The following is a 27,584-nucleotide window of genomic DNA, read 5'->3' as shown; positions in this document are numbered from 1 at the left end:
GCATCAGGTCCTCTAGAAAAGGGAGTTTACAGATGGTTCTGAGCTGCCATATGAGACCTGAACCCAAGTCTTCTAGAAGAGCTATCAGTGCTATTTATTTAACCTGAGCCATCTCTCCAACCCTGCCAGACATAACACTGTCAACTGTAATCCCAACACTTGAGAGTCTGACGGACAGTTTTGAGTTAAAGACCAACTACAGTTGCAAAGTCAGACCCTTTTTCTTTTAGCAATTTATTTACATATTTTATGTATGTGAGTACACTATAGCTGTCCTCAGACACACCAGAAGAAGGTATCAAATCCCATTACAGATGGTTATGAGCCACCCACCATGTAGTTGCTGGGAATTGAACTCAGGACTTCTGGAAGAGCAGCCAGTGCTCTTAACCACTGAGCAATCTCTCCAGCCCCCAGACCCTTTTTCAAAAGAGTAGAAGTAAAGACAGTGAATCTTAAGTGTTTTTTACAACAGTTTCTAATAAATGCTTGTAATCTCATCATTCAGAGGAGTTCATCATGAGTCCCAGGTCATTTGGGGCTATATAATCCATTTCAGACCAGTCTGGGTTACTGTGTAAGATTCTGTTTCAAAAAGTCTCTAAGTCAGCCGGGCGTGGTGGCGCACGCCTTTAATCCCAGCACTCGGGAGGCAGAGGCAGGCGGATTTCTGAGTTCAAGGACAGCCTGGTCTACAAAGTGAGTTCCAGGATAGCCAAGGCTACACAGAGAAACCCTGTCTCCAAAAAAAAAAAAAAAAAGTCTCTAAGTCACCCAGAGTTTAAGGACAGAGATGAGATTTTAAAAGTAGTGTTAGAAAACAATAAATAAGATATATATCTTGCTTGAAGAAGGTTGCAAGGAAGTGAACAAAAATATCAGGACACATCAAGGCACTATCACTAATATTGTTATACCTCCTTGAGTATTGTGATGTGTAGTATACCAGATTTTAGTATAAATTAAATTCCCAGGGGAAACCCCCACACTTGTTCATGCCTTTCACCACAGCACTAGGGAGGCAGACGTAGGCCGATCTCTTAGTTTAAGGCCAGCTTGGTTTACAAAGTAAGTTCCAGGAGAACAAAGGCTATTCGAGAGAAACCCTGTCTTGAAGAACCACACACACACACATACACACACAAAACCCATGAAATATTTCCACAGTGCAACATGCTATTTGGGATAACGTAAATCTGTGTTCTTGGGCATTTGTATTTAAGTCAAGAATAAACTGTTACTTCCTGTGCTGTGAGAGCTGTGTTCTGTGTCCACATCAGTAACGTATCTGCTCCTACGGAACCTGAGGGGTAAAGAGCTCCTCTGTTCTTCCCACCAATAATCTTGTAATATAGAGAAGTGCTCCAAACTATGGAGGTTCAATGGAGGCCAGAGGACTGGTTCCCACTCCCACAAAGATCCTTCTAAAACTGTCAATGTACCCAATGAAAAATTTAGCGATCTCAACATTTGGTACATAAAGCTCTTATAAAGCTCTATTTGGTACATAAAGCTCTTTCACTGATAAACTACTCAAATGAAAGTAACTTCTCTTTCCTCTTAATTATAGCTCAAATGCTGTTATGATTTTTAATCACTATGACAAATACCCAAGAGAGACAGTGGAGAGATTACATTATCTCAGTTTGAATTCCAATCTATAGCAATTTTGCTCTATGACCCTGTGACTGAGAGGTAGAACAGCATGGTGGGTGGGGGTGGAGCAAGAAATCACGAGGGTGTGGGTGCACCATAGCCCCCTGCAGATTCCTTTTCCCCTTTTTCCTATATCAACAGCACCAGCCCATTGCATGGTGCTGCACCATTCAGGTGTGGATCCACCTCTTACCTAATTGTCCTTGAAGTGTAATGTAAAATCAACACAAAAGCACCTAGGGCTGTGCTTCACTCATTTTCTAGGTGCTCCTGAATTCAGCCAGGGGATTATCAAAAAAAGCAAGCAAAAACAACAAAGAAATTAATCATCACAAATGCTGATAGTTCCCCTGCTACCATTTCATCTTTTCCAACTGTTTAACAGAGCAATATTCTATTCATCTTCCCTAGGAAACAGTTGAGGCAACGGCAGTAAAGGAGACACACAAGAAATACAAAGTTCCACGGAAGAGGCACTTCCCATGGCCACCATGCTTTTGTCCTTTACTATCTAAAAGGACTCACCCAAGTCTTTTCTGTGTATAATAAGCAAATGCAGCCGAGCCGTGGTTGGGTACGCCTTTAATCCCAGCACTCGGGAGGCAGAGGCAGGCAGATAACTGAGTTTGAGGCCACCCTGGTCTACAAAGTGAGTTCCAGGACAGCCACGGCTACAGAGAAACCCTGTTTCGAAAAACCAAAAAAAAAAAAGAAAAAAAGAAAAAAGAACAAATGCCAAGCCTGACACTCTCCACAGAAACTCTCTGTCACCCTCCTTTACCTACGTAAAGCTCGCCTGGAACTAGTATCCGTCACAGCCCCTGCAGCATTTGGGATCATTCTGGAGGCAACAGGCCACAGTAATCAAAGAAGCCAGATAAGCTTGGGTTTTAAGAAACCTATAAGAGCAAAGGGATATGTAGCGCACACGCAGACACCTTTTTTTTTTAAAGCAACTGAAGAATGTTTGTGGGCAGGTCAGATGGCTCAGTGAGTAAAAACACTTGATGCAAAGGCCTAACAACCAGAGTTTGCTCCCCGAACTCTATTGGAAATAAAGACTTCAAGGATTAACCTCTGACTTCTAAACACGGAGAGCTAATTTGGGGGTGAGGTGGGGGTTTGATTATTTCTTATTATAGTGCTAAGGTGACAGAAACAGTCATTGCAGAACACCTGAGCATAAGAACTTAAATACCTGACTCAGGTAGGTGGCACTACCCTACCCTTAGGAGTGATGGCAAAAATCAAATGTAGACAAAGCCATTAAAAGCTACAACCAAGGGGCTGGTGAGATGGCTCAGTGGGTAAGAGCACCCGACTGCTCTTCCAAAGGTCCAGAGTTCAAATCCCAGCAACCACATGGTGGCTCACAACCATCCGCAACGAGATCTGGCGCCCTCTTCTGGAGTGGAGTGTCTGAAGACAGCTACAGTGTACTTACATATAATAAATAAATCTTTAAAAAAAAAACAAAACCAAAAGCTACAACCAAGCTTCAAATCAGTCCAATTTCTGACTGGAAAAGGGTGATGTGTCACTTTGCTGTCAGAAGCTTGAGTAAACCTCTGGGGGAAAAGAATATTGTCCAAGGCTGATACATTTCATACACAGTATCTAGCATTTGCTTAATTATTAGTCAACCAAAGAGACAAAAACTAAAGCAAGAAAGGTAGCAGAAACAGATCGACAGATGACTAATTACAGGTGATCTTTTGTGACTGATATGCTTTACAGACAAAATGATCAATTCCACCTGAGAACTGAAAAAAGATCTGATTAAGTGTAAAGGAAAGCTCGGGAGGCTGAGGCAGGTGGATTTCTTAGTTCAAGGCCAGCCCGGTCTACAGAGTGAGAAAAACCAAAAAAAAAAAAAAAAAGGAAAAAGAGTAGAGGAAAGGCCAGGAGGTAGTAGCAGTAGCACATGCCTTTGAGAGGCAGTCCAGACTACAAAGTAAGTCTAGGACACCCAGGGATATTACACAAGGAAACCCTGTATCAAAATATCAAAGTATGGAAAAGAATGCCAGGCAGTGGTAGCACATGCCTTTAATTCAGCACTTGGGAGGCAGCAGATCTCTGTAATTTTGAGGCCAGACAAACATATAAACAAACAAACAAACAAACAATAACAAGAGACAGAGAGAGACAATCTGCAGGAGCTGGCTCTTAGAGATCCAAGTCAGATTAGTCAGGATTCTGCCTAAGCCACCTTACCACCCAAATTGCTTGTTAGGTATTTTGTCACAGTACAACAGGTATTCACACTCAATACTTCTCTGGCACTCTTACACTCCTCACAAAATATGAATGTTGGGTAATTTCCCACAGCTGCATGTAATTAATTGGACAAAAATCTGTGCTATTCTTACTGCACTGAAGCGACACTATAAACTAGAGAAATGCTGGAATGAACACTGCAGCCAAGCAGCAGGAACACACTAACCTGAGAAAATATGGTCAAGAGTGTCTCTTGAGGACTCTAGGGATATGCCTCAGCAAGTAGAATGCTAGCCAAACACACAAGCATAAGGACCTGAATTCAGGTCCTCAGAACCACATAAAAAGTCAGGTGTAACTGTGAATACCTGTAACCCTAGCACTTTGAAGGTGGACACCAACTGAAAACCAAGTAGTCAAATACAAGAGTCTACAGAGGACATTTCCATTCAAACCATCCCAGGGACCCTGGAGAGAATAATCTAGTCTGTGGACGTTTTAATGCATTTAAAGCAACAGAACCCTTGCCTTAGGTTGCTGGTCCTAATAATCATGTGTGAAGGTTAATAGATGACTGAAAGGAAAACAAAAAGGTGGGAGAGAAGGAAAGACCAAAGTGCTGATGCTTCAAAAAGGAGGACTGTCATCCGTAAGGTTTTGTTCATAAGGTTTCCCATGCGTGAAGGCTCTGTCGGCCCTTGGAAAGGTGACAGTTTGAAAACCCCAGACAGAACACAATCCTTTCAATTTTCTTTGTCAACAAGGAACCTTTCACTTTGTTGTCTGTAACTTTCTCTAGTGGTTCTGCTCACATTCCATAAAGCCTCAAGTCAGAACCCTCCTTGCATCTTTCTCCTCACACAGAGTGGGCCATTTCAAAGGTCAGGCAGGCAGTCTTTACTAGTGGAACTTTCCAAAGTGAAAAGGAATAAAAGCAAAGGCACACAGACCATTCTAAGGTTGCACAACAAGTAGTATTTGGGGAAAGAAATGTTTCAAATACTTATTTCTGTATCTGTGTGAGGACACAAATGTGGAGGTCAGAGGACCTCAAGGGCTGGCTGGTCCTGGCCCTCCACCTTATTTCAATCAAGGTCTTTTGTTTGTCATTTGCTGGATACTCCAGGCTAGCTAGCCCATGAGCTTCCAAGGTAATCTTTTGTCCCACCTCCTAACTTGATGTTCAGGGGTGCTAGAATTGCAAACACATGCTACCATGAATTTTTACACAGCTTTTACATGGATTCCACAGATCCCAATTCACATTACCAAGTTTGCAAGAAACTTTTTTACCCTTTACCCACTAAGCCATCTATCTTCTCAGCCTTCAACTGTTTTTAGGGGTTGTTTGTTTGTTTCTTGTTTGTTTTTCTTATATTGTTTTTATTGCCTCTTTTTTTCCCTCAATTGTTTTGAGACAAGGTCTCAGTATGTAGACAAAGCTAGGCCTTGAACTCAGAGACCTGCCTGCCTCTGCCTCCCAGTGCTTGATTAAAGGATAGTTTACCCTGCTCAACTTCAACTCTTTTTAATTAATAAGTACATATGGTTGCCTGGGAAATACGGCTGCTTTTCACAAGAACCTTCATAATACCTGAGAACTGAAAATAATCATGTAACATAATCATGTCAAGCAAATTCATGTAACAGGGTAAGTTACAGCTAACTATCTAGTTGTCAGAAACACTACATTTCTGATGTTTTTGTGAGCAGGCCTTCTCATGCTTTTTAGGCTCTAAATACAATCTCCGACTCGTTAGTTTAGCAACTATGTCTGAGTTTCTGATTTCTAATCTGGGTGTGGTGGCATACCCTATTATTCCAGCATTTGTGCCAGTCCAAAATCATCCTGAGTTACACAGTGGGTCAATGGCCAACTTGAGCTGCTAGACCCTTTCTCAAAACACACAAAACAGAAATAAAAGCAAGAACAGACAGAGCAGGCAAACCCACAAATTTTATAAAGAACTGTGAAAACAGGGCCATCCCTTGATTCTCTAGTCTTCTATAATACCAAGTCCAATCTCCCAGCTGTCATAACCACTGCCTCTCTCCCCCGAAAGTGTCCTTTACTCTAGCAATCCCATCTGTGGTTTTCCTGACCACATGTGTTGTTTTCATGGTCCCATGCCTTTGCATGTATTATTTCTCTCTGCCTCAAAACCACTTTTAAAGGTAAAATACTCATACTTTAATAATGAGCTTAAACATGCACTGGCAGTCTGTGTTTTTGCCTAAGTATATCCTATTCAGACAAAGTCACCACCATGCAAGAACCAAGCTCTTTCTGAGCAAATGACTTTAGAGGAAGAGTTGCTTTCTTGTTTGTTTGGGAGTTTTTTTTGTTTTGTTTTGTTTTTTCAAGACAGGGTTTCTCTGTGTAGCCTTGGCTGTCCTGGAACTCTGTAGACCAGGCTGGCCTTGAACTTAGAAATCCGCCTGCCTCTGCCTCCCAAGTGCTGAGAATCAAAGGCGTGCGCCACCACCACCTGGTGGTTTATATGAAGTTTTAAGGAAGGCAAAAATGAGATGCAAGAGAACATAATGTTTTGTTACTGAAGCTGTCATTTCTCACCTTCACCTTCCCTCCCTGCTTGTTTTCAACACTGGAGATGAGCCCCAGAGAGTGCTGAGAAAGCACGACACTGAGCTACACAGTGCCCCCACCTCAACTCTAAAGTCTTGTGAATGGCTCTCACGGATCAGACAGGATAGGTTCCCTCACATGTACCAGGCCCAAGCCCTCTTCCATGGAGTTATACTCCTGGTCTCTGTCATGTCCTGCTGACTCACACTTCTACTATGTCCTAGAGTAAGCCACCTAAATGCTCTCAATCACGTCTCGGGAAAGAACAAAAGAAAAGCTAGAGAGTTTTGCAGTAGCTTGAGGGTTAGATGATGCATACTTCTTAAAGTGCAAAGTAAGTGACACAGATGTGAATGCTTCAATCACTAACTCTTAAAAGCATGGGATACTTCACTATCAGGGAAAAAGAACATAATAGAATCTAACAGGAATCATTTTTTTATTAAGAGTGAAGAATATAATAGCTTGTCTTCAACTACATGCTCTTGCTCCCTGTAGTAACCTTTTAATGACTACCAGGTCCCTGAGTTCCTGTGACAATGTCAAGTCTTGGTTTCCTGGTTCCCTTCGGCACAGTTCCTGGCCTCCCCATAGCTGCCCTTTGTTGATACCTACAGGCAGATACCCCATACCCTTTACTTCTCAGAGTGCTTCTCACCCCTTCCAATAGCCTGACCTTAAATTAAGAATCTCCCAACCCCTCCATCACATACAGAAACACAGTATTTCAAAATGAAATTCATCTAGGGCTGGAGGGATAGCTCAGGGTTTGAGGGTGCTTGCTGTTCTTGCAGAGAACTCCAGCTCAGTTTCCAGTACCGGCATCAAGTGACTCACAAATGCTTGTAGCCTTCAAGGACAGTCAGAAAGACACACACACACACACACACACACACAGAGAAATACATTACTGTTTTTTTAAAGACCTTCTTTAAAACAGTTATCTTAGTAGACAGCCTAGCACACAACTCCCATCCTTTGTTCTGGCGTTTGCCGTTCTTCTACACATCTCAGCAGCTCTCAGGTCTCTCTCCTTTGCCAGTGATGCTTTTATTCCTCCTGTTCTGTCATGGCTCTTAACCATACTGGGGATCATGAACCCTTCTGAAAAAAATCTCCTAAATATTATACCAAAAAGATGTTGAACATGCACTTTACAATTTTAAGAAACCAGTGCCTCAAATAACAATCTGTACTACTCCACTCAAGATTTTAGCTATTACCCACTACATAGAAAGGTTTCTTTCTTTCTTTTCTTTTCTTTCTTTCTTTCTTTCTTTCTTTCTTTCTTTCTTTCTTTCTTTCTTTCTTTCTGATTTTCTTTTTTGTATGTTTCGCCTGCTTATGTTTGTGCATTCATGTGCCTGTGGAGCCAGAGGATGTCAGATTTCCTGGAACCAGGGTTAAGGTCAGTTGCAAGCTTCCACTGAACCCAAGCCATCTGCAAGAACAAATGCTCTATTAAGCCTCTCCAGCCTCTGCTACAAACGCCACAAACTGACAGAGCCATCTCTCTCTCTCTCCATGGTAAACCCACTCTGCCTTCAGTATCCCCTCTCTTGGATTATGGCATCAGTCCTACACCTTGTCTCATTTTAGCTCAGCAATCTTCAAACCTAAACCCACCTTTCTTGGCTTCTCACCTTATAACTAACCTTGTCTTCATTCTATCTCTTGTGACTTTCCACAAGACCTCTTATGACTGGTTCTGTTTGCTCAAGATTCCTCATCTCCACTGGAACTGAATTACTGCACCTTGAGATGGCTACAACGGCCTGATTGCTGCTGTATCACCACCAAACTTAAAATTTGCCTATGGCTCTCAAGTACATCAATGCTTTCTGTCCCACCAACTTTTCTTATGGAGTCCTCTACAGTGTTTACCTCAATACTTTTCTACGACTAGACTCAACAGCTCAAGCTGTTACCTGTTCCTATTATCTGGCTATCAAAATCACACCCACGTTTAAATGCCAAACTCAAAACTCAGGCTTCTTTTAAAAACATTTTAATTTTAATTATGTGTACTCACATACATACATATATGTGCATACACGCAGAGACACCCATAAGAGGTCAGAGGCATCAAGATTACTTGGAGTTACAGGCTGTTAGGACTGAATTTTGGTTGGAGCTCTTAACTGCTGAGCTATATCTATCCTGCACCCCACCCCCACATTTTATCTTTTTGCCTTCTACAAAATGACTAGGAAGGGAACTTGAACAGATAGGCACAATTCCGGGAGAACTGTTTTAGGGAAATCTTGCTAAAGAACAGCTGAAAATCCCTTAAATAATCTTTTTAAAAGAGTTATTCTTAAATTCAGTTTTTAGTGTGTGTCCCCTAGTGAGTTTTCTATGCACCACATGAGTGTAGGTGCCCTTGGAAGCCAAGGGGGTGGGGAGGAGTGTATTCTAATGTAGATGCAGGAATCTGAGCTTAGGTCCTGCAAAAGCAGCACTATGCCATCTCTCCAACTTTTTAAAGATCACAACTATTCAAGTAGATACTTAAGTTAAGAAGCTGCCATAAACTCAACATTGATGAGATGCTAATGACATACAATTAAGAATATTAAATAAATACTAAGATACCTAAGATATGTTATCAATCTGGAGATAAAAGGCTGATGTTAGGACTTAAATTCCAATTAAATGTGCATTTTTCTTAAAATTAAAATTTGTAGGTGCCAGGTGGAAGGCAGAGGCAGGTGCCAGCCTGGTCTAAAAACCGAGTTCCAGGACAGCCAGGGCAATAACACAGAGAAACCTTGTCTTAAAAAAAATGAATTAACTTTATTTATTTTATGCATATGAATGTTCCCTTGAATGCATGTCTATGAGAACATCTCATATTCTGGAACTGTAATTACTGACAGTTGTGAACTGCCATGGGAATTGAACTCAGAGCAGCCAGTGCTCTTAAATGCCGAGTCATCTCTCCAGCCCCTAAAATTTGAATTTTAAAAAGAATTCTGCACATCAAGTGGAAACTTCAAAGGTGAATAGCAACAGGATCTAAATAATCCATCTTATCAGGGTGGTGGGGAATGTGTGAGTTCAACTGACAGATCCTAATTTTTTTGTCCCTATTTAAAATAATCCCCCCCTTAAATAAATGAGCCTATGGTGGGTAATCATGAGTGTCGATAATAAGTGTTACTGGCATATTTACCAGCAGGTACAGGGCAGTGATACAAGCAAGACAAATGTGATGTGGAAAGTACTTTTTCTCCATTCCTCTTTTGACTCGCAGGTCTAGTTCACTTTTATCTTCGTAATTGTATACTATGAGACATTTTGCTCATAAAAATATAACTATTCATGAGTCTTTAAAAAGAACGTTAATTATTCTATCTAGTTAGCACACTTGGTTGAAAACACACCTTTTCTGGCATTTCTAAAATTATGACTATTCAAATTTGAATGCATTTCTGAAATAGACTTGTTCATCAGGAAAATATGCTGAAGTCCTGAATTATTAAATCAAGGAGAGGCCTGTGCAATAGCTCAAGAGCTGAAGCATTTAAAACAGGATCTTTCTACAGCAAAGCTTGATTCTAGTTCTTCGTCCTGTAAAAGGACTTCCTTTCAATACCTTATCTGAAAAAGGCTGTCTTCTCTTTCCTCAAGATGGCTAAGTTAAATTAAACTATCTCAGAGACCTTCGATAAATGAACTTGTTTTAATTAAAACAATACACTTCCAACATTCCACATGCAGGAAATCCTGCAAGTGATCGTGCAAAAACTATTCCTGAACACTAAAACGTTAAGGGGAAAGAAACGATCACAGTAATCGGGTTAAAACATATGGATACATTCACACTGTTAAGAGAGTACTCTTGAGGGTAACGACGGGATAATTTAAAGTCAAATTAGGCCTAACTCCAAATACTTCTTAATAGTTCTAGAGTGATGCTGGCTTATCCTTCCTGAAACACAATCGGTATATTTAAATCCATTTTGAAACTTCAAGATTTCAATATGTCCACAACCAACGCTGTGTCATTAACGGTTAAGCCCGAGGCAGAAAGCATCATTAGCGCTACTGAAGATATTTTGTGAATGCTGTTCACGTACACAGAAGAGAAGAAAAATATTTTGGTGCTCAGCACACAAGCCCATTATTCCGGCTTGCAAAACCATGGCCGCCGCCACTACGGACAAGCATCTAAAACAATTCCTGGCTTTAATCTAATGTCAAAAGGCGGTGGCTATAATGCTATAAATTAGGGGACATAGTGTACTTCCGTTCCCGTCCCGAGGGAGAAGCCTCGAAAGTACGCGCTTTAAGACCAAGCCCCGGAGTCTTCGAGTCCTGGCCTCAGTCGAGGTTGCCCCTCCAACCGCAAACGAGAAGCAGCAGAGGAAGACGCAGAGCAACACCTAAGCCTCGACCGGCTCCGGGACCCCGCCCCAGGGCTCCAGGAGTGAAGGCCAAGAAGCCAGGGGTCCGGGGCGCCGCAGAACGCGAGGCCAAGGCGGGAAGGGCCGCGGGTGCGTCCAGATCAGCCACAGGCAGGGGGCACAGGGTGACCGCGTGAGGCCGGGCCTGCAATCCAGCGCGGACACTCACCAAACCATGCCGTAGGCGCCTTCACCGATGTACGAGAGGTTGGTGTAGCGCGGCCCCACGTCGAACACCTGCCCGCGGACCATCTCCGGGCCCGCCGCCGCTGCCGCCGCCATGTTGGCTGCACAGCCGCCGCCGCCGCCGCGTTCGGTTCGACGCTTCGCGGCTGCCGCTCGACTTATGCTGCGCTTCCCGCAGGAACCGCGCTGCCGCCCGTGTAGCCGCCCCCGCCGGCGATCGGGAACGAGGAAGGAGGACAACACAGAGGAGAGAATTAACCGCCGGTAGAACCACTGCCAGCCTTCCTGCCTGACGGGCGGGCTACGAGTGGGAGGAGGGAAGGGTTCGCGTCGAAGGGCGCTAGGGCGGAGTCAAAGGCGTGCGTGCTGATTGGCTTCTCTTGGTAGAGAGGGCGGAGTCTCGCGGGTCGGCGGAAGCAGCGAGGTGAGGCAGGAGCACTGCGGCTGCGGGGGAGGGACGTCATGTGCGCTCGGAGACCCAAGCGCTGGGTCGCTCTAGAGAGCTAGGTTGGAATTTAGGCATAAGGACCCCACAGAGTCCCATCCACTGTCCTGGTGCTGGGCCTGGTCCAGAACGAACTCACACGGGACCAGGGACTTGGCTTGAGACCAGAGGACTCACTACCCACCAACCACGGGACCCCTGAAACAGAACTCTAAGAATACCCTGGCCCACATTGTGCACTCTGATGAACTTAGACCATAAGAGTGGGACAGAAACCAAAAAGCATAACCCAGACCCAGAAAAAAATTTTCACCCTGTAATAAGCATAATTTTAAAAATTGCCTTTTAGACATATAAAAATAGATTAAGCAGGAATCCCACAGCATCCAAGGCTGCTCCTGATCCAGAGCCCAGTGACATCACTTACGCAAGATAACCAGATACAGTCCTAGAACCCCATGATGCCCACTGGACAGAATATAAGCAGAGACCAAAAGCAGTGCTTTGCTCTACACATATGGAGAGATACACCTTGATCCGCTCTGTGGCTAGAGAATCCCCCCCAAGGTCCTGATCCTCAAATCAGAAACCTGACCTGAAGCTAAGATAGGTGACACAGGTGACCTTGGGTAGACAAGCTTAGGACTGTAAGAAATTTAGACTGTAAACCTTGCATGATGACCTTCAGCATAATAAAATATAACTTGTTATACTAACTACATATATCTACCTTCTTGCCCGTGACACACACCTAACAGTGAGAGACATAAGTAAGTGGAAACCAAAACACAAGACATTGGATCCCCTAATTAAAGGTTTGTTCAAGAAGATTTGCTGAATATCTACGGCACTGGAGCCAGCCATGCTTCCAGAGTGAAAAGACAGACAAAATACAATATTTGCACTTAAGTGTTGTGAAAAAATAAAAAGCCAAGGGAAAGTATAGAGAGCTGTGGGTAGGGACACTGGAAAAAGACATAGAAATTTGGGACTCAGGTCCAGGTGTTGTGCAACAGTTTCCTGAAGGACTGAAACATTCTATGAACTTGAAATGTCCTAACTTGAGGGGAAGCTTCTGAAATAGTAACATAAAAACTAAAAGCAGCAAGGCAGCAAGCGGTGCCTCACACCTTGATTCCCACCACTTGTGAGGCAGCGGCAGGCAGATCGCTTATGAATTGGAGGCCAGCCTGGTCTACAGAGTGAGTTCCAGGATAGCCAAAAATATGCAGAGAAACCCTGTCTCAAAAAAAAAAAACCAAAAAAACAAAAAAAACAAAAAACCAAAAAAACCAAAACCAATCAAAAAACTCAAAGGAGTTTCAGGAAGTCCTTAAAACTGACCAGATTCACTAGGCCCCTCCCACCAGAGTAAGCAATAAAAGCTGAGAGTCCCTCTGAGATGGAGCTCAGGTGAACTGCAAAGACTCTTGGGACCAGCTACCTGGAAGAAGCAAAGCCCTGCCTGCTGCCTGGTAGTGGTTTAGACAAACTTTTGCACTCGGATGGACACTCTTCGACTTCGGCAGCATCCACACTTTGGTCTGTTGTGAGCTCCTGTTTGTAGTGAGGAAACCTGTGTTGTGTCTCCCCAGGAAAAGTTTTGTCACAGATGGGTATACTGAAACACAGCATAGTTAGAATGGCTAAAACATCTGAACAAGATTTAGAAAAACAAAAACAAAAAAACCTTGATGTCATGGGTCCGAACCAGTCACAAACACCACTAAACTGAAGGATGAAATTGGAATCTTAAAGTTGGTGGATGCCCAGACAAAGCAGAGCTAATGAGATTATAAGTGACTACCACTGTCTCCCCAGCCATCCCTGGAAGCAGACTCCTGTGTGGCCAACACAGAGATCTAACTTAGAGACATCAAGTCTGGCCTTCTAGACATCAATAAAGATTAACTAGGCAATCTCAAAGATAAAGAAGTCAATCTTTAATAATAAAGGGAAGAACTGAGGTGTTCCTCAGTGGAGGAATGCATACTAAGCATATGGCAAGGTTTTGACTTCTTAATCCTTCAAAATGTATTAGTCCATTCAGCAGAATCTATTTCAGAAGACATCTAATACCATGGCTCTATTAAAATGTATTTTTTTTTAAGACCAGGATAGATGGATAGTATCATGAAATAAAAATCCCACGAATTAACATAAAATTAGCAGCTGAAACAGTAAACTTATCTGATGACACAGAAGAACAAGTCAGCAGTATAAAAGGTAGATATTAGAAAAGTTTGCAAAATCATTAAAACCATTAAAAAAAAAACAATCTAGGATAGTATTGCATGCTTTTAATCACAGCATTTGCCCAGACAGGGCTACATACTAAGACCTGTCTTTAAAAGCAAGAAAGAAAATAATTGATAATTGTAGGAATTCAAACTATATATATCCAAAAATAAAACTGAGGAAATCAATTAGAAACAATAATCAAAATGGAAGAAAACTTTCCTCAGACATACAAGTAGAAAATTCAATGGGTTCTCGGGGTTCCAGAAAATTAATAAGCAGAGGTCAACTTGTGTTAGTTACTTATCCTGTTTCAGTGTTTAAATGCCCTGACAAAAGCAATTTAAAGGAGAAAGGGTTTATTTTGAATCCCAGTTTGAGACTACGGTCCATCCTGGCTCTGGACTTGAGGTGGCTGCTTACATAAGCAGGAATCAGAGAGTGGTATATGCTAATACTCAGCTTTTAATACCCCCCTGTTTAATATAGCCTAGTACTTCAGCCCAGATCAGTGCTCTCCATAGTTAGGGTGAGTCTTCCAACTTCCATTAACATAATCTGAATAATTTCTCACCAGCACGCCCAAAGTCTGTCTCCTAGGAGATTCTAGATTCTGTCAGATTGACAGTATTAACCATCACACAACAGAATCTGGGTGGGTGAACACATTTTTAACGTAGATTTACTTATCTTTATCTATGTGTATAAATGTTTTGCCTGCTGATGGTAGAGGCCAGAAGAGGGTGTTGGAACTGGAGTTACAGACTGTTGTAAGCTGCTGCTGGGTGCTGAGAACTGAACCTGGGTTCATTGCAAGAACAGCAAGGGCTCTTACCTGCTGAGCCATCTCTTCAGCTGCCAAAAGTTGCTACATTTTAGGGATAAAGAACAAACTAATAAGCCTGGTGGTGGTGGCTCATGCCTTTAATCCCAGCACTTGGGAAGCAGAGGCAGGCAGATTTCTGAGTTCAAGGCCAGCCTGGTCTACAGAGTGAGTTCCAGAACAGCCAAGGCTATACAGAGAAATCCTGTCTCACAAAAACCAAAAACCAACCAACCAAACAAAACCCACAAAAAAACCAAACTAATGATATTTTAGCAGAAGATAAAGTTACTTATTTAAAAAGCTAAAAACTAGCACCAGAGAGAGACATCAGTAGTCAGAGGGGACACTCAGAAGGTTGAGGTGATGGATCAGAAGTTCAAGGTCATTCTTGGCTACAAAACAATTTGAGGCCAGCCTGAGCTACAGGAGACTGGCTCCTGTTTCAGAAAAGAAAAAGAGAAAGAAGCCGGGCGTGGTGGCGCACGCCTTTAATCCCAGCACTCGGGAGGCAGAGGCAGGCGGATTTCTGAGTTCGAGGCCAGCCTGGTCTATGAAGTGAGTGCCAGGACAGCCAGGGCTACACAGAGAAACCCTGTCTCAAAAAAAAAAAAAAAAAAAAAGAGAGAGAGAGAGAGAGAGAAAGAAAGAAACAAAGAAGAGAAAAGAAAAAAAAAGAAACAAAGAGAGAGAGAAAGAGAAAAAGATCCTCAGATTTCTTGATAATAATTTGTGTAGTAATTACATGCTAAAGGAAAATAAAACAAGCCTGGCAGCTGTTGGAAGGTCTGATTGTGACTCTTTGAATCATTTCATTCACCCTAATGTCTTAATTCCTCCTAGATCTCTGTTGCTCTGAATAACTCACTCACTCTCTCTCTCTCTCTCTCTCTCTCTCTCTCTCTCTCTCTCTCTCTCTCTTCCTTTGGTGCCCCACCTCCCACATCCCCCCAGGCAGGGCTTCTCTGGAACTCACTCTGTAAACTGGCCTCAGGGCTCTGCCTGCTTCTGCCTCCTGAGTGCTGGGATTAAAGGTGCATGTGCAACCATGCCTGGCTTTGAACAACTTTTTGTTTTTTCACTTGTTTCTTTACTGCATGGTGGGGTGGTGAAGGTGGAGGGCAGGGCATGCTGAAACAGCACAGCTGTGGAAGTCAGTGATGAATTATGTGTCTTCTACCGTGTGTGCTCTGGTAACCACATTCAGATCATCTGGTTTTGTGGCAAGCACCTTTATCTTCTGAGGCATCTCACTGGCCCAAGAATAACTCTTCTTGAGTCCCAAGTCAGCATATCTACAGTACACTGAGCACTGCTATGTGACCTCCCAAATTTACATTAACTATATATATATATCCAAACTACCAGCAGCTAATTGATAAGACCTTTGTTTCAATTTCCTCAGACTTATGAAGGGTTGCAATAATACCCACCTCATAAATATGTCCTACAGAGTAAATAAAATAACACACAAAGGGCCCAGTGCAGAGTATATTATGTACCCAATAAATGTTATCTTATTACTATCTACTCCACCCAAACCTGTTCCTCATCTAGTGGATAGTGTTACCGTCACATAGGTACAAAGTGGAAATATGGCTACCCTAGTACCTTTTACGCTAGGCGTTGCTTTGTGGTGGAAGGTTTATTCACTGCATCATTTACTTCAGTTCTGAATGTAAGTGCCACCACCTCCTCAGTCACAAATTCCCACAACGTTTAATGTATATGAATATAGTCAAGATTTCTTTTGGTTCCTTTACATGTTTGAGGTGTATGAATGTATGCGCATGTGTGTGTGTATAAACACACTTATCTGTGTCTGTACATGTGGAGGCCAGAGGATGACCTCAGGTGTTTTCCTCTTTCACTCTCTGCTTTAGTTTTGGAAACAGCATTGCCCACTGAAACTTCTCATTTCTGCTAAGCAGGCTAGCCATTGAACTTCCAGGATCTGCCTGGCCTAGGATCTGCCCAACACGGTGGGTGGGGCCTGGGGGAGGCACACATGCACACTGCTGGGCCAGGCTTTTCTGTGGGTGCTGGGGATCTGAACTCAGATTGTCCTACTTTTGTAGCAAGCACTTTACTGACTGAGCCTTCTCCCCAGGCCTAATATTTCTTTAATATATTTTTGTTACTCAAAAATGTGGTCTCCAGACCTAGCAGCAGCAGCAGCAGCAGCAGCATTTCTGAGGGTGTTGGAAATGTAGCATCTCAGGCCCCATCTCTAATCCAGATCTGCCTTTGAACAAGACCTCCAGTTTATTAGTATACTTGTAAAGTTTGAGGAGCAAAGATTTTGTGTAGCCACTGGGTTGGTGAAAGCCTGTTGACTCATCTCAGTGAGTCTACACACTGTCTGACTCCTTCCAGCAGTTGTTTCTCCTGCTCCTGGGATTGATCTGTTTATAAGAGATTTAGTCCTATTCATCCCTTGACTTCCAACTTCCTTTTTTCTTTTTGCTCCTGGGGATTGAACCCTGTGCCTTATGATCCTTCCACACTTCCCAGGTAATCAGGAGTTTTGGCTGAACCTTTGAACTCATATCAATATAGCAAGGAGCCAGGCACATACTATGGCACTGAAACAGATTCATAAGGAATGATATACCACATAAATGATTTAAAAGCTCTGAAGGAGCAATAATAGCTAAGTGTGAACACTGACTCACAAAATACTTCAGTCAGGGGCTCAGTGGTTAAGAGCACATGATGCTCTTCAAAGGACCCAGGTTCAGTACTCAGCACCCACATGATAGCTCACAACAGGATCTATCATCCTCTTCTGGTCTCTATTGGAACTGCACATGTGTGGAATGTCTGGGCAAAACACCTATATACATAGAATAAAACTTAAAATTGAACAAACAAACAAACAAACAAACAAACCAAAACCAGACTTGTAACTCTGAGCAAATTTTCTATGCTCCAGAAAGGCAGAAGTGGAAACAAATCTTAAATTTCAAAATACTTTTTGAGGATTTAATGGGTTAGTATGTTGTAGTGAGAATTTTGGTTTCTTAAAAAATCCAGTTATGTTATGTGAGTATGTTTTTGTTTTAATCCTAGGTGTGGGATATGGGGCTGCTTCAGATTGTCCATAGTCTCTAACTATGATTTGTCTTATGCTCTGGCAGGGGTGTGATTCTGGGTACTCTTGAGAAGGTATAAAAATGCCAAAGCTCTGAGAAGCTGGGGTGGCTGCTGCTCCCCTGCTCTCCCTCCTTCTCCTCTGTGTAACCCTGGCTGTCCTGGAACTCACTTTGTAGACCAGGCTGGCCTCAAACTCAGAAATCTGCCTGCCTCTGCCTCCCGAGTGCTGGGATTAAAGGCATGCGCCACCATGCCCGGCTTTATGTTTATTTTCTATTTGCTCTTATCTGATGTCCCCAATACAAGATTAGTGCCGCAGTCTCCGACCCACAGAGACAAGAACACCAAGGCGGGTTCACACAGCTGCTTCTTCTTTTAATTTTTCTTGCAGCAAGGGCTATTCTCCTATAGTAGTGACAGCTGACCTCATCTTGCTCCACACCACCTCATCCAATCAGAATCACACACGCTCGAAGCACGAGCTCAGGTAGGTCACAGATAGGCTGACAGATCCGGATCACGAGGAATAGTCTAACTTGGCAGGCAGCTTATGCATGCAGTTTCACTGTGCATGTTCGGGCAAGGCAGTAAACATGTGGGATTCACGGGGCCTGGCAATGGGCCAGGGTGCCATCTTGGCCCATGTGGCCACACCTGCTTCCCGCATCTCCCCCTTTTCGTTTTATTAGTAGCTCTGGGATCAGTATTTGTCTTAGGTCTCCCTCATCCGTGCCACATCCTTATCCTTCATGGGAGTGATGAACTCACTTTCACCATCCTGTCTTAGGTTGGTATGCGCACGTGAGGGTCTTACCCATCATTGATTACTGATCCAGCATGTTGAGTCAACATTGGGGGAATGTTCCTGCTTCCAAGGCTGCCATAGCCTGCACTAAGGCTCGTTTATCAGCCCTGTGCCGCCTTCGAATATGTGCCATCCACCAAAGCATTCCTCCACACACAACAGCCAGCAGGAACGCCCAAAAGGCCATCCCTCCCCAATTTTTTAAGAATCCCACAGTTCCCTGAATGATCTCCAGCCATTGCTTTGCAATTGCAATCTCCATATGGGTGTTGTTCACGGCGACAACCGATGCTCGCAATTCCTTCATCTTTGTGTCGAGATCATGACTCCAATTTCCTAGCAGCATTGCACCAATTGCACGCGACAGATTTGCAGCTCTGGAAAAATTCTGATACTGAACAGAGGTTACACACATTCCTGCCATATGAGTAATGCAGGAAGCAAATACTAACTGCTCCAACGACAGTTTGTGCAGATTGATAGGGAAATACATGAGCTTGGGGTTGATTTCCTTCAACATAAACTACTCCCACGCCGCCTTTGGATCCATCAGTAAATACATTAACAGCACCTGGGATTGGCTCAGTCCGGGTAATTTTGGGGTATATCATAGGATTTCTCATGACAAACTGAAGCCAATTAGTGGAGGCAAGTACCTCAATCTGTTTTACATCAGGTTGTTTACCAAAAGCTCCTAGCCCCACCTTTATACCCTTAAGAATTAGCTGGCTTTATTTACTTACCACTGCTTACCAAAATTTCCCCATACGCCATTTTTACTTTCATTTTAGATGCAGTTGAACCCATGTTGCTGAAATTCCCTTCGTCTCTATTCCTGAGAACCTTAGTGCTCTGTCCCCTTTTTTCCGGGGAACCTATCAGGCCTATGCTTTCTTTACATGTTGCTGAAATTCCCTTCGTCTCTATTCCTGAGAACCTTAGTGCTCTGTCCCCTTTTTTTCCCGGAAACCTATCAGGCCTATGCTTTCTTTACATGTTGCTGAAATTCCCTTCGTCTCTATTCCTGAGAACCTTAGTGCTCTGTCCCCTTTTTTTCCCGGAAACCTATCAGGCCTATGCTTTCTTTACATGTTGCTGAAATTCCCTTCATCTCTATTCCTGAGAACCTTAGTGCTCACCAAAATTTCCTTACCACTGCTTACCAAAATTTCCCCATACAGGCTACCACTTGGCGCAGCTTACCAAAATTTCCCCGTATGGGCCACCACTTGCCTCAGCTTACCAAAATTTCCCCGTACGGGCCACTACTAGCCGCAGTCTCCGACCCACAGAGACAAGAACTACACGGACACCAAGGCGGGTTCACGCAGCAGCTTCTTCTTTACTTGCAGCTTTACTTACAACAACTTCTACTAAGGGCAAGGGCTATACTCACATATACTCACATAGCAGCTGACTTCATCTTGCTCCACACCACCTCATCCAATCAGAATCACACACGCTCCAGGCACGAGCTCAGGTAGGTCACAGATAGGCCGACAGATCTGGATCACGAGGAATAGTCTAACTTGGCAGGCAGCTTATGCATGCAGTTTCACTGCGCATGTTCGGGCAAGGCAGTAAACATGTGGGATTCACGGGGCCTGGCAATGGGCCAGGGCGCCATCTTGGCCCATGTGGCCACACCCACTTCCTGTAATTAGAATGTCTGTATTCCTAACTAGTATTTTATTAACATATTTATCATTATACTACTTTAAGCTCTAGCAATTAAGCTTAAATTTTATCCATTCAAATTCAAATTTGATCAATTAAAAAATGTTAGGAAACAATGGCTAGCTGTCATACTGGCCTGCCTAGCACAGATGTCTCCTTTTCCCCGGTAGTACTCCATTTTCTTTGGATAACTGCATGGGGGCCTGGGGTGAGAGGTGAAGGAGTCACATGACAAACCCTAGGAAATCTGATTCCAGAGACTAACATCAGGGCACAGATCTGAGTTTATTGCCCAGCACATAAGCTTATATACAGTATTAGTATATAAATCTTGGTCAATTGTATCTTGACACACCTGCACCGAGTCCCAATGTAAGCCCTTCCTAATGAGGTTACTCTGAAGGAGTGGGGGGGGGGGAGGTATCATTACCTGTCAGGACTTCCCTGAAGACTGGGAAGCAGCCACTGCCCTGGCCTTGGTTCCTTTTTGTTGGCTCACCGGTGTACCAGGGGCCATCCTAAATCTAATGCTTTGTATAGCAGATCAGGATAGAGTGCAGGAGCCTGTGACGCCTTGCTCTCCATCCTACTTTTCCCTTCACAAGGTTGACCTCCACATCCCCACATGATAAGGCATTAAATGCCTAGGAAAGAAGCATGCCAGATCAGGCCTCCCACTTGTTGTGAAAACCACCATCTCATCTCTGGGCTTCACACTCACTGCCTCACTTAATGCTATACTTTGGATATGAGTACCCTAAAGAAGCTCAAAGCTGAAAACTAACGTTCTACAGCTAGTGGAGTCACTCACTATGAGGGGATTGCAGCATGATGTCTCTTATGTAGCCAGTAGGATAGCCAGTGGGTGGCTGCATAATCTAATTATGTTATTTGGAAGTAGTAAAACCACACCTGGCAGTGGTGTCTAGGGGGACCAAATAGATCATTATGTGCATGTTCTTAAGGGCTATATCTTGTCCTGGCACCCCATCCCTGCCTCCTGGTCATCATGAGGTAAGCATTTCTGATAAAGTGTTCCTTCTCCTCCATGATGCTCTGCCCTACCACAGTCCCACAACAACGGAACCAAGCAAGTATAATCTAAAATTTTTGAAACCACAATCCAAAATAAACCTCTTAGTCCTTTAAGTTGTTTATGCTAGATGTTTTGTCATAGCCACAGAAGCTCAGTAGCCTACGTGCCTACCCCCAAATACCGTCTGTCTTAGGGTTTCTATTCCTGCACAAACATCATGACCAAGAAGCAAGTTGGGGAGGAAAGGGTTTATTCAGCTTACACTTTCCACATTGATGTTCATCACCAAGGAAGTCAGGACTGGAACTCAAGCAGGTCAGAAAGCAGGAGCTGATGCAGAAGCCATGGAGGGATGTTCCTTACTGGCTGACTTCCCCTGGCTTGCTCAGTCTGCTCTCTTATAGAACCCAAGACTACCAGCCCAGAGATGGTCCCACCCACAAGGGGCCTTTCCCCCTTCATTACTAATTGAGAAAATGCCTAACAGTTGGATCTCATGGAGGTATCCTCAACTGAAGCTCCTTTCTCTGTGATAACTCCAGCTGTGTCAAGTTGACACAAAACTAGCCAATACACCATCGATACTTAATTTGAAGGAGTAAAGCTCTCAACACAGTCAAATCATCCTCTGACTGGAAGAGAGTTGGTACAATAGCCCCTCGAGATATGTAGGTCCAGACTCTAAAAAAGGCATAAAGGAACCGTCTCTTTGGGGGTTTCTTTCTTGGTCCCAATATTTGAAAAGATGGTCTCTAGGTAGTGGCAAAACTTTTGGTTTTGGGACCATCCAAAAATGAAATGGGACCTGACAGTCATAGGGGTGGGGCAATTATAGTCTGAAGTCTGTGCTGTTGATTGGCTGGTGTGATAGAAGCAGGTTGCTGGAGTCTTCACAGGCAGGCCTCCCTTTGGTTGCCAAGGACACCATTGTGTTTCCCTGCCAGGAATCTAGAGCCAAAATAAACCCTTCCCCTGAGGTGATTTCCTGGGAAAAGTCCATAGTGTCCCTTCATTATTAGCATCTTACTAGAATGTGGTACCCTGAATCCACAATCAGCAAACCATTGTCAAAACACTATTCTTTACTGAAGCCCATACTCTAGTCAGCTTTCCTTAGTTTTTACTTAAGGTCCTTTCTGTATTTGAGAATAAGAAGCCACCCAGAGGATTTCTCATGCTTTACTGGGAGACCGGGTTGGTGACCTATCAGTTGTCATCATGGTAAAGGATTTATGCATGTCATCTTGGAGACAGTGAGTCCTCTTCCTAGTCACAAAGGGAGCTGTGTACTCCACTCAGGTACGCACTGCAGTAGTCAGCAGGGAAGCCTGTCATCTCTTCTTTCCCTGTCTTTAGGGCCCAGATGTTCTGTTCTCCCTAACTATCTAAACTGTCATCACAAAAGCTCTCCCACGCTTCCCTCTGCCCATTGCCACATATTTTTCCTAAGAGCCTCTCCATCTTTCCAGTTCTCTAAGCCAAATATAATCATCTTCCTCAATCTCATTTTTTTTTGAGAAGGAATTTATTGAGGCTCATTATTTCAAAGGTGTCAGTCCATCCGTAGTGCAAGGAAGGGCATGGCTGGGCAGAGCTGTCACAGTACAGTTAATCAGATGCAGAGAGAAGGGATGCCGTCATTTAGGTGGTTTTCTCCTTTGTATTTGGTTTGCATCCCCAGCCCATGGTATTGATCCTCCCACAGTTATGGTGGAGGATCAATAATCAATTAATCTCTGGGAATACTCTCATCAGCACATCTACAGTCTCCTAGATGGTGATAACTCCTGTCAGGGTACCAATGAAGATTCACAACACACATAACGCAGAGCTGTTCTGCCCTCATGCCCTGTTTTCATGAAGATATTTCTACTGCAAGGAGGACTATGGAGGGTCAGATCAAGATGTTCCAGAGGGAACATAACAGCAACCAGACTAGAAGCCATTCTTGTGATAATTCTGGTAAAAATATATGGCTGTTTCTGCCCTTGTGCTAAGAACCGGCCTGAGGCTAAATTTAAAAGTAACGGATTGATTTCTGTGATGGAAAAGATGTCAAGACAGTCTAATATTGACTCTGTGATGTAATTATCAATAAATAGTTTTGTGCATTCTATAATGAAAAAGAGCAAGTGGAGAAGAAAGAAATAAAAAAAAAAAGTGTACAGTTTCAAAAGAAAAAGTACTCAGAAACTTAATGTTGTAGCCAAGGCTTGTACAGAAAGAGATAAGGAGATTAAGTTGAGGCCTCTAGCACGGAACACAGGGAAGCTGGCCTCAAGGAATGACGGACCAGGTAAGCCAACTGTGAGAAGGCTGAAGGATCGTCTACTTCTGCAAATGTGAGTTAAGCCAAGGAAACTCTAAAGCTGTCACTAAACTTGACAGTACTGTCCACACAGTGCTGGCATTGGAGTCATGGAGTACACATGAATAAAGATGTGTGTGAAAGCCCCGAGAGAGGGGGGTGCATAAAGCTGTGACAGTGAAGCCTGGGTGTTAGTGGAGACCTAGATGCCAGAGCCATAGGGTATCTATCAAGAAGAGCTGCACACAGGTGAAGAGAAAAAGTATGTTACAGACAAACACTCTGGAAGGGAGAGTCAGCTAAGTACCTTGACGCTGCATACAGAGCCGGAGAATTTGGTGTTTGCCCTGCTGGATTTCAGTCTTGCTTTGGTCCAGTAGTTTCTCAATGGAATATAATATATACTTTATACTGTTATATGTTGGAAGTATGTTATTTACTTTTTTATTTCACAAGAGGTAACAATTAGAAGTTGCCTTGAGTCTCAGAAGAGGCTTTGGACTTTTAAACAATATTGAAATGGAAAGACCATGAGGACTTTTGAACTTATTTAATGCATTTTGCCTTATGCTATATTAACAAGGCAGGCAGGGCCAATGAGTAGAACTGTGAGATTTCAATGTGATGCCCCCACCTCAGGAATTTAAATACTTGGGTCCCCAGTTGGTGGCCCTATTTGGGGGAGGCTTATGTGTAGTCTTGCTAGAAGAAGAAATCACAGAGACATTCTGGCCTTGAAATTTTAAAAGCTCCAACCAGTTTCCTTTCTTTGCCTTGTGCTTGCTGTTTAAGATGTTGAGTTCTTGTGGGTGTAGTGGTGCGTGTCTTTAATTCTAGCACTTAGGAGGCAGAGGCAGGAGGATCTCTATTAGGCCAGCCTGGTCTACATAGTAAGTTCCAGGCCAGCCAGTGCACACAGAGACCCTGACTCAAGAGAGAGAGAGAGAGAGAGAGAGAGAGAGAGAGAGAGAGAGAGAGAGAGAGAAGGAAAGGAAGGAAGGAAGGAAGGAAGGAAGGAAGGAAGGAAGGAAGGAAGGAAGGAAGAGGAAGGAAGAAAAGGACAGAAAAAAAGACATGAACTCTAGCTAGATGTTCCAGTTACCAGACTTACCTGCTGCCTTCCCCTATCTAGTGTAAGGAAAGAACTAACCTGACCTCCTGACCTCTGACCTCCACGTGTGTGCTGAGGTACATGCATGCCTCACCACAAAAGTAAATAAATTACCTTTTTAAAATAAAGAAAGTTATTTTGATTTTCTTACATTCACTGTTACTTGCTTTGAATATGGAACATGTTCTATTTTGGAGGAAGTTTTAGGGCTGCTGATAAGAATGTAGATTCTGCACTGCTTAGATGAAATGTTCTGTAGATGTCTGTTAGGTTCATTTGATCTATTATAACATATAATTCCAATATTCCTGCTTATTTAGTTTTTGTTTGGGATATTGAAATACCCATATTACTATGCGGTGGCTTATATTTTACTTTATAACTAGTAGTACTTGTTTATGAAATCGGGAACACTTGTGTTATATATGTAGTTTAAAGATTTATTTTTATTTTATGTGTGTGTTTGCCTACATGCATATCTGTGCATCACATACATGTCTAGCACCTATAGAGGCCAGAAGAGGCCCCCAGGTCCCCTTGAACTGTAGTCATGGCTAGTTATGAGTCATCATGTAGGGATTGGGAACTAAACACAGGCAGGTCTTCTATAAGAGCTTTTTTTTTTTAACCCGGGCAGGGCACAAACACTGTCCCCAACTACTACAAATTATGTAGTCGAGCTTCCCACACTTGGGAAATTGAAGGAGTCAATACCTGCAAGTGCAGTGGATAAGTCTCGCCCTGGGAAAACCGTCTTGATAACCATGGTATCTCCCCTGCCAGGTAAGTATAAAAGGAATGCCCATAAACATACAAGACAGGGTTTCCCTGACCTTGTCTGTCCTAGAACTAGCTCTAAAGACCAGGCTGGCCTTGAACTCACAGAGATCTGCCTGTCTCTGCCTCTGCCTGCCTCCTCAGTGCTGGGATTAATGGTGTGCACCACCACTTGGCCTACAGGAGTACTTGTAATCACCGATCCATCTCTAAGTCTCCAGGTGTGCATGTTTAGACAAGTAATGTCTTTTTGATGGGTTACTTCCCTTGTCTATATGAAGCGGCCTTTTTATCTCTTCTAACTAATTGTAATTTGAAGTTACGTTTTATCAAATGTTAGAGTAGTGGCATCTGCTCTTTTCCTAGGCTTATTTGTTAGAATACTTCTGTCTATGCTTTCACCAGAAGGTTCTGTCTACCTTCAGTGGTTAAGTGTTTTCCTTGGAGACAGAAAAAGATGCATGCGATATTCAAATCCAATCAGCTAGTTACATACTATACACTATGAATGAACTGAATATTTATATATACTTCCAACATTTCTTATAAAAACCTAAACTCATGATATGGTAGCATTAGGAAGTGAGTCTTTAGGAGGTGGTTTGGCTGTGAAGGTGAAGCCCTCAAGACTGGGATGAGGTGTACTTATAGAAGAGCCACAGCCAGATATCTTGAACACAAGAAAACTCTATGAGAATGACAGTCACAAAGCTAAGGAGTAAGACCCTCAACTGACAATAGATCTTCCAATTTTTTTTCTTTTTAAAGACAGAGTCTCACTGTGGAGCCCTGGATGGCTGGAATTTGCCATGTAGACCAGGTTAATCTCAAATTCATAGAGATCTACCTACTTTTTCTTCTTAAGTTCTGGGATTAAAGGCATTTGTCACTGAAAGACCCCCGGAGGGAGACCCTCACTCAAGTCTCGGGATAGCCGCGAACCCAAGAAGACACTGAGACCGAACTCAAGATGTAGAAAGTAAGATTTTATAAAGCAGCAACAAGCAAGCACATGAACCAGAGCTCTGGGGTCGAAACTCATACACCGAGCAAGGTGCAGAGGAGAATCGACGCCTGGCCCAAATTTTTTACAGGCTTATATAGGAGATAGGCAAGGGGGGAGCAGGGCAGGGAAAGTACAAATTTGCGTCACTAAGGGGTTCTGCCAAGGGTTATTCCAAGGGACTTTCCAAGGGGCTTTACGTAACCAAGGGGTCGTGTCCTATATTTTGGCAATGTACTTGATTTATTGGAACATTCTGAGGTTTGTTCAAACCCTTATCTCAAAAATGTTCCTGGCACAGTCCTCAGTTGGGAGGGGTTGGACTGGGTTTGTTCCAGGAGACCCTTATCTAAAAAAATGTTCCTGGAACAGTTTTCATTTGGGAGGGGGTCGGACTCTGGGGTGAAGAGTTCAGGAATGTACTCTGGGGTGAGAAGTTCAGGAGTGTTCCGGGAACAATCTCCAGATGGGAGGGGTAGGAGGACTCTGAGTTGAAGAGTTCAGGAAGAGTTCAGTAATTTTCCTCCTTCAGTCACCATGCCTGACCCTAAGGTCTTGACCTTAGACAACAGTAGTTCTCAATCTTCCTACACATTGAATCCTATTAATACAGTTCCTAATTATAGAGAGCCCCCAGCCATAAAAATTAATTTTGTTGCTACTTCATAACTGTGATTTTGCTATTGTTCAGAATAATAATGTAAATATTTGTTTTCTGACGGCCTTAGACCACCTTTGTGAAAGGGTTGTTCATCTTCAAAGGGGACGTGACCACAGGTTAAGAATCATTACACTGTGGAATTCTTTTTTTAAAAAAAATATTTATTTATTATATGTAAGTACACTGTAGCTGTCTTCAGACACACCAGAGGAGGGAGTCAGATCTCATTATAGATGGTTGTGAGACACCATGTGGTTGCTGGGATTTGAACTCTGGACCTTCAGAAGAGCAGTCGGGTGCTCTTACCCACTGAGCCATCTCACCAGCCCACACTGTGGAATTCTAAAACTGTGCTACAAAGTCATAATTTAAGCCATCAGTCCATGTCATTTTTGTTATAAATGGAATGAAAGATAGCCTAGGACACACTAACCAAGTTCTCAGCACAAAGGAGTATTTGCTCCAGAGGGACAAAGGGTAGAGTAAGAGACAACAACAGGACAAGGAGGAAAAGGGGAAGGGATATTTACTCCGAGGGACAAATAA

At 43.2% G+C, this 27,584-nt stretch overlaps 1 protein-coding gene and 1 non-coding gene across 3 annotated transcripts in view; both read right to left on the bottom strand.

The window, feature by feature from the left end:
• The window catches only part of Mapk1 (mitogen-activated protein kinase 1), a 59,147-nt gene extending 47,768 nt beyond the window's left edge, over positions 1-11,379 (bottom strand). For both annotated transcript variants that reach the window (XM_021184651.3, XM_021184652.3), the window contains exon 1: positions 11,042-11,379. In XM_021184651.3, coding sequence (XP_021040310.1) covers positions 11,042-11,154 — 113 coding nt within the window. In that variant the 5' untranslated portion in view covers positions 11,155-11,379. The remainder of the gene's footprint in view (positions 1-11,041) is intronic.
• Positions 11,380-25,226: 13,847 nt separating this feature from the next.
• LOC115029650 (U1 spliceosomal RNA) lies at positions 25,227-25,388 on the bottom strand. Its single transcript, XR_003835212.2, has one exon. It is a non-coding gene; the product is annotated as a U1 spliceosomal RNA (small nuclear RNA).
• Positions 25,389-27,584: the final 2,196 nt, after the last annotated feature.

The sequence above is a fragment of the Mus caroli genome, unplaced genomic scaffold (assembly GCF_978045245.1).
Source record: "Mus caroli unplaced genomic scaffold, Mus_caroli_1 scaffold_17, whole genome shotgun sequence".
Lineage (NCBI taxonomy): Eukaryota > Metazoa > Chordata > Mammalia > Rodentia > Muridae > Mus > Mus caroli.
This window is presented reverse-complemented; position numbering and strand designations above follow the sequence as displayed.